Genomic DNA, 8466 nt, shown 5'->3' on the forward strand with positions numbered 1-8466 from the left:
GATATTTGCCAGTCGCTTTTCGGTGAAGGAAAACATCGTGAGGAAACCGGACTAATCCCAATAAGGCCTATTTTCCCCTCTGGGTTGGAAGGTCAGATGGCAGTCGCTTTCGTAAAAACTAGTGCCTACGTCAAATCATGGGATTAGTTGTCAAGCGGACCCCAGGCTCCCATGAGCCGTGGCAAAATGCCGGGATAACGCCAGGAAGAAGAAGAAGATATTAATTTTAATATACCTACCTATATACCCTGTTATGTCGGTCGTAGTCGTATGGTAAGTGTCAGGCCCCATCTGTTTTTTTCCACCTTTCATGTTAATCCATAAAATGCAATTTGAGCCTTGATAAATTGTATTGAAGTGCACTAAAGTACAAGTGCATTAAATCATACGGCTATTAATTCTTCACTCCGAATTGTCGCTTTATTGCATTTCATATTCAATATCGACTATAAAATACCCTTTCAACGCTTTAACTATTTGTTTTTTTATTTTAAAAGTTATTCCGTACGGCATTAGATCGCTTTTACAATGAACAATCGGTACCTATAGCATATTGAACATTTACAATTTAATATCTTAACGATTTTCCATTTTGGTCCGATTAATATGTGAAATTCTAGATTCATTAATTATTAATTAAAGGACATAATGCCTAAACTGAGAAGGATGCACATTCTGCTATATTTGAATTGAATTTTTCATGTTCAGATGAGGCGCTAGCTGATTAGTAGTATTTTGGGACCAAATTCTATTGAGCAAACTTTAGGTATCTAATCTTGTAGGTTGACATTTAATCTGTGATAAATTTTTTTTAACAAATCCGAACATTACAAAACAGCCTTTAGTTTTTACAATAAGCCCATAAATATTTTTAGTAAGTAGGTGATTTATAAATAATTACTGAAATTCAATAGCGGAGAGAAATATGGAGAGTGAGTTTAGTATATAGAAAAATATAGAAAATAAAAATAAATAAAAAAACGAGTGGGGTTATAGTTTTCTCTACATTCTATGAAGGTACACAAAGCAAAAGCACGTACTTTTTTCTAGAAAATATAATGTACATAATCTCTAAATACCCGTAATTCAAATATGTACATATACCAAAAAATCTAGACACTTAAAATATATTTCAATTTCAACAAACGTGCTGTATAATGTCCCGGTAAAACTCACGTATGCAAATAGTACAAAAACTACACAGAGCGAAATATGTCGGCAATTATACTAAACAGAAAATTAAATATGAAAATCTCTTTGTCCGGACGAGCGCGTGTCGAATAAGGACGTAGAAACCATACTGCTGCGAAATGTGTTATACTTTTTAGGTTAGAATCGCGTACGCGAGACGTGCGCTCCTCTCGGCGGACGCTATGCAAATCCTCCTAAATAGACGAGTGGCGCCGGGCATAAGCGATGGAAAATGGACTTTATTGCAAAACCAATTGTGTTTAATTTCCTTCCGCAGTGACGTATATGTATACGGGTTGTTTATTTCATTTTGTCATGTACTTGCTTTTTAAAACTTTCAAATATATTTTATACTTTAAAAATACCTAGGTACGTGTTTGTATAAATTGTTTAGTTATTTTAACGCATTCCGTAGCCAAATGACAAAGAGTTGAAACCAGTTGAAACATTAATCTTGTTGTTTTATTTTGGATAGCGGCGAACCTACTTTTTTACAGGAGAAACAATAGGAAGAAACAAATAGTTAGTATTCAACCTTTCCACGTAAACCTGATCATTTAACGTCATACATTCCGCATTCATCCCACAATCACGCAACACAAGTATTTTGTAAACAACAGTCATTTAAGAGAACACACGCACTCTGGCACTCGCGTCTCGAACATGTCTCAAATACTGAAGGCCGTATTATTTGCCGCCTATATAGCGCTTCTCATACAATTCCTAAAACTTTTACGCCCACCGCAGAAAGCAATCGAAATTGAATACATCGTCAGACCTCCCGGCACTTACAAGAAGATAATGAGAGAAATTAAAAAGATGAATGAGAAAAATAAGAGCAAATATCAGATCTTTGATCTAACCTTTCAGAAACCGCTTAGATTACCAACAGATTTAATATATATTTTAAAGTGGACGCAAGCTATGACTCACTACTCAAGTCCGGACTTTATTAACGGACAGCGGCCATTTTTGGACAACGACTGCCCAATTTACAATTGTTTTATGACAAACGATAAAAGCATGCTGCAAGATCCTAGATATTTTGACGCTATATTATTCGACGTTGAAAACAATTGGGATTATCATCCGAGCATCAGAGCATTGCATCAGAAATACATCTTTACTGCTTCTGAACCAGCCGGTATATTCCCTATCTGCGAATCTTCATACAACAACTACTACAACTGGACTTGGAGCTATAGGCTTGACTCAACAATCCCCCAACCATTTTTCAATATCTACTTCAAAAACGGTACAATTGCTGGACCTCAGTTAAAGATGCAGTGGCTTGATAATTCTTACCCACTCTCCAACAGTGTAAAATCGAAGCTAAAAGGCAAAACAAAGCTGGCCGCTTGGTTTGTATCACACTGCAATACAAAAAGTAAAAGGGAACATCTTGTATCCGACTTGAATAAATATCTGGAAATGTATAATTTCACAATAGACATTTATGGTATGTGCGGTAAACATGCTTGTCCCAAGGATGATACGAATTCTTGTTTGGAGATGTTGCAAAGAGACTATTACTTTTATCTGGCGTTTGAAAACTCGTTAGATGTGGATTACGTGACGGAAAAAGTGTCGAATGCGTTGAATTATTATACTGTGCCTATAGTTTACGGAGGTGCTGATTATTCTAGGTGAGTTTATACATCCTAAGTGCCTTTTTGTTGCTATTGCTAATACCTTGTAGTTTTCAATATAACTTCATTACTACTTGACTTATTCTACAATAACTCAATTTCTACATATCGGTTAATACATATATTATTCCATTAAATAATAAATATTCCTGTTTAACCTAGAGAATGATTGCCTGTAAAGTGATCAACTATTGGAGATATCTTCCATTGTAAGGATACTAAGCACGAACAAATTATTTTAGTTATTTAATAAAATACAGAGGTAATCTTAATAAAAATAGTCAACCCCGCAAAACTCAACAATGAGTTTGACTGTGGGTCATCAGTCTCCAGTTAACTTAATAACTTATATTATAGTATATAGCAGCGGTCGGCAAGCGGCCCGCGGGCCGCATGCGGCTCGTGAACCTGTCACTTGCGGCCCGAGAGCCACCTTGTCTATTTTGTATGTAATAGTGACAAACGACTAAAACAACGTCTTAAAGTCATAAATATTAACAAAGTACGGCCCGCGTCACCTCCGTTAACTATGTGGCCCTTGGCTGCTAAAAGGTTGCCGACCGCTGGTATATAGTATTAGTAATTATTGTTTGGACCCGGGTATGTCCTTAAACTACGTCCAAAAAAAAAATGAAAATGAAAAATTATATATTTAGGTAAAGGTTTCGTTTTAACAATACAGTTAATGGAGTCTCCTAGTAAGTATAATTATACCTGTGACAGGAGACCCCGCTCTTCCCAGCTAACATTTTTGTTCTAACAATTTATTCGTTATACATTTAAAATTTGATTTAGTTTAGTGTAATCTAATCTAAAAACTACCTTACACTAACTTAAGCTAAAATATACATTTTTATTATTATTAAGTGTGTGCGAGTGTGTGTGTGTGCGTGCGTGTGTGTGTGTGTGTGTGTGTGTGTGTGTGTGTGTGTGAGTATGATTCTACTATTAATACATCTATACTGCAAAAGAAATAAGGGATTCTATTTCTTCATAGGTTAAGGATTTCAGTTTTTCTGTAACTGTAATTTTACATTTGTTTGATGTCAGGTTATAGATAGATACATAATTATTTATAGCATTGTAAAGTCTGGCAGATTGTGATTCATATTGCCTTTTTGCGAATGCAGACTTACATAATGGTACTGGTTTTACTCTTAATGTCCTTCTTCTGGAATTTACGCCCTGATTGTATTTAACGGTAGGGTGAATTTTTAATATTGTTCTTAAAATATATAGCTTTCTCATAGAGAGTAGACCTGTGGTCCTATATAGCTCTTTAGTGGAAAAGCGTTGAGGTTTAGAGAGCATAACTTTAATTAGGCATCTTTGTCCTCTTTCAACCTCGATGAATTTGCTTTTATTGCCACCGCCCCAGACTGGTATACAGTAAGACATAATGGATTGTCCAAGGGTAATATATAATTTGATTAGCAAATTGGTGGGAGCAATTTGTTTTAGGATTTTAAAAATCCATACAATCTTCCGTATCCTGTTAGTAATGTACTCAATGTGTCCGTGCCACGAGAGTCGCTGGTCAATAACTACACCAAGATATTTAGTTGACGTAACCTTTTCTATTTGTTGTGTGCAGTTACAGTTCAGGGGGTCGGTCAGGTCACAATTGTGAATTTTTATTTGTTGCTTGTGTGGCGGCTGTAGTATTTTATATTTAGAAAAACAAATAAAGTTAGTTTTAGAGGTGTTTAGTGATAGTAGATTTGATCTTAGCCAAGTTGATATAATTGCAAGGCCTGCTTCAGCTTTTTCCGTCCAGGACCCGGGTATGTCCTTAAACTACGTCCAAGACCACCGGTGGACGGGCAGCAGCGTCCCTCAAATTCGGTGTACTCGACTGCGATCGCCAACCCGCCTGCCAAGCGTGGCGATTATGGCATTCACCCCCCCAAAAGGGGGAGGCCTATGTTCAGCAGTGGACGTCTTATGACTGAGATGATGATGATGATGAATTACTGTTTTGCTTTCAGGTTTTTGCCACCAGACTCGTATATTGACGCGAAAAAAATGGCCCCAGTGGCGCTGGCATCTCTGATGTTTGAGATCGTTAAGGACCCGGTCACTTATTACACATATTTCGGGTAAGTTAAACATACAGGATGGCTGACGCTAGAACGGTCCGGGTCCTGGCCTAAGCCATAGAGTTAAAAATACATAGAGTGCTCACTCCATACTTCAGTTTTAGTACCAAAAAGACTATTATTTTCGTAGTAGACATCTAGCATCGAGTAGCGTAATTATCAGTACTGCTACTTGACAATAGATGTAGCACTAACCGAAAAGTCTAATGGTCAACAATTTTCAGCTAACATTATAACAAGATTAACCGGAACTCTATTTTCAACGACTTCTGTTTTTAATGTTAGTTGTAAATTGTTGTTCAATACAATTTTCCTGAGTCGCGACACTAGAGAATTTTAGTATCGACTAGCAGTACTGACAGTTCCGCTACTCGACGCTAGATGTCGACTGCGAAAATAGTCGTTTTGGTACCAAAACTGATGTACCTATGGGATGAGCACTCTATTCTCACTATATTTCTCTATGCCTAAACGTCCGATCTATGATGAGTGACGAGGATCACGTTTTCTATAGACTCCACCTGGACCCGGACTATTCTAGAGTTGAACCAAGATAAGTCTGCAACGATTTTGATATCACGCAGTGCAAGTGTCATTTATTACGTAATAATTTTATAGAAGTTTGACGTTTGGTCTAAGTAACTCTATTTTGAGTCATCTTTTACGCATTTGAGCTATATTCTTGAACCGCTTGTATAGGTACGTCTGTAAAATTATGACTGACTGGTAACATATCAAATGAAATAATAATAATAATGACTCCTTTTTTTTATTATGAATGGGCTTACTCATGGCTACAGACTAGCCGAGGCGTAGACATGGCCTACGATGGAGCGAGCTCGCCCAGAAGGTGCCTGTTAACTCTTGATTTGAAGGTTGCCGGGTTATAAGAACACGGAAATATAGACGCCGACAAGGAATTCCATTCCCTGGCAGTGCGCATAAGGAAAGAAGAAGCAAAGCGCATCGTGCGAATTGGTGGAATAGCTACCAAGTAAGGACTCCACGGCCGATTCGGCCACGGCGACTGCTATCAACTCCGTTGCTGTCTCTGGTATGCTCACAAGTGGCTGACGTAGCCGATCTTGTTGATCAATGAAATATCGTACATACTACATAGGTACACTTAAGGTGACAGTCCATTTCCAACGCCAGCAGCGCTACCATTCATTTTACTATGCAAATTGATAATAACACCGACGCGTTCGTACTAGTAGTGCAGCTGCGGTCAGAAATGAAATGTTACCCTTACCTAAGGGTACATTATTATAGTGTAAGCACTACATCATAATTATAGTTTAAGCACTATAATTATGTTTCTTTACAGGTGGCACAATAACTACGACTACAAAACCAACTCCCTGGGGTCCCACCTGTGCCGGCTCTGCGAAATGCTGAACCACTCCCCGCAGCCTTCTGAACTTGGAAACTTCACCCAGTGGTGGAACACTGAGGGCGCCTGCCAGGAAAAGGTGGCTGATGCAAAGGCATTAGATAGTCAAAAAAATTCCAGCAGTGCTAAGGTATAATTTATGATGAACTAATAAATTGTTTATACTTAGTCTTTTTTTTATATTAATCATTTGTTTAATTTCAATCCAAGAACTACAATAATTAAAATATCCTAAGAACTAAGTAATATTTATTACTATGTATCAAGTATCTAATAAGTTAATAAAAGTTTATTTACTGAATGTTAAAGTACCTAGGTATATACATTTTTAAAACGTGTTTAAATAGTTAGAATTTAAATACACATTTTTGTTTTTATACGGTTACACACTTATTATTTATTTAGAAAAAAGCTACGTGAATCTTGAAAATGATCCTAGAGGAGTTGATATATATTTTATTTTACTAAATTGTAAAAAATACTATTAATTAAAATAATAATAATTCCATGACGTACAGTCACCTGCAATAATATGATACACAAGGAAGGCCGCAAAATATCTGACACGATCTTATATGTAGAGCCATAAGAGCGTGTCACATATTCTTGCGGCCTTCAAAGAGTAACATATTATTGCAGGTGACCGTTAGGCTTAACAGGACTAATTTAAAACTATCAGCAAAACAATAATATTCAGAATAGTTATTTGTTATACAAGGGGGCAAAGTTGTTGTTTAACCGCTCGTGTTAATATTGATACCCGAGCAAGCGAAAGATTCCAAAATTGAACCACGAGCATAGCGAGTGGTTCGAAACATGGAATCTTGAGCGTTGCGAGGGTTTCAAAGCACGAGAGTTAAACAAAATTTGCTCCCGAGTGAAACACAAAATTTTTCATCACACCAACCCGAAGCAAATATTAAATGTAAAATATCAAACAAAATCAAACCAAATCAAATCCAAATGGATGTTATTAAATATTTATCATCCAAAATTATCATTTAAAAGTCAATTCTACCAGCAAACATAAGAAAACAACTCAAAATTTGCATTTGATTACTTTGCCTCACATGTGAATAAAATGCAAAGTAAGCCTTTCCGAGCTGGTGTGGTAAAAAGTATATTAATATGTTGAGTCTCATGGTATGTTAATATATATGTTGGTACTATTTGTCTGTGACGTATAACGTCTGCGTTAATAATAACAGAACTACGAGTATACTAGTTAAATATGACCCTTCTGAAATTGTAATTTTCACTTCCATCCGTAAATTCAACCGGCCTATCGAACCGAGAGGCCGTCATCATAATATAATAGCCTTAGCGGCGAAGGTGTCAGCAAAAATTTTAATTATATTCGTAAAAAAATGGCGGCCAACGGTGATGACTGTAATTGGAATTATCCCGAATTGAGGCTTTGAATAATGAGTCTTAACGAGCGCGGTAAGAGGATTGCGAATAAACGTTTTGGGGACTGCTTTTGCTATTGCTACTGTTACTATGTCAGGGTTTTTTGAAGTGAAAACTTCTTTACGGCGCTGGGCACTTTTTGTGATGGGGAAAAAATGTTAAACTCGCGACAGGTCACGTGACCAACAGAATGAAAATTCGTAAGACACACGTGACTTGACCGAAAAACCGTTATTACAATATCATTGAGTTTTCACTTCTGCCGGCACTCCCGGAGTGCATCACGTTGGTTTTTTTTTTAAATATAATGACACACGCTATTGTTACAATTTCAGAATTAAACCGTCGTATAATTATAGTAAACGTACTATAGTTCGTTTTTTTTAGCATTAGAAAGAACTTGAAAGAAGGTAAGCGATCTTGGCATGTCTTTTAATTGAAAAACGCTTTTTAAAAATCAATAACTATTACTTATAATAGCAGAAGAATATAAATGATCGTATTAGATTCATAATTGTTACATATTTGCCGTAACTTATTTTTAAAACGTGTTTTTCAATTAAAAGACACATTAAGAGTGTTTACCTAATTTCTAATGCTAAAAAAACGAAGTATAGTGCTCGACATGCTAATGCCCAATAGATTGCCGTCACCTCTATGTTTCAAGATGACATGTACTGGGACCGCGTCGAGCACCAGTACGAGTACGTTTACCATACCTATC

The 8466-nt window shown here is 36.6% G+C and overlaps 1 protein-coding gene across 1 annotated transcript; it reads left to right on the plus strand.

Annotated features, from left to right (window-relative positions):
- Positions 1-1745: 1745 nt before the first annotated feature.
- On the plus strand, positions 1746-6468 carry LOC134670864 (alpha-(1,3)-fucosyltransferase C-like). The gene is made up of 3 exons (XM_063528680.1): positions 1746-2837; positions 4829-4939; positions 6267-6468. The coding sequence occupies exons 1-3, from the start codon at positions 1855-1857 to the stop codon at positions 6466-6468; spliced, it is 1296 nt and encodes a 431-aa protein (XP_063384750.1). The 5' UTR covers positions 1746-1854.
- Positions 6469-8466: the final 1998 nt, after the last annotated feature.

This window comes from Cydia fagiglandana, chromosome 14, assembly GCF_963556715.1.
Source record: "Cydia fagiglandana chromosome 14, ilCydFagi1.1, whole genome shotgun sequence".
In the NCBI taxonomy this organism is placed as follows: domain Eukaryota; kingdom Metazoa; phylum Arthropoda; class Insecta; order Lepidoptera; family Tortricidae; genus Cydia; species Cydia fagiglandana.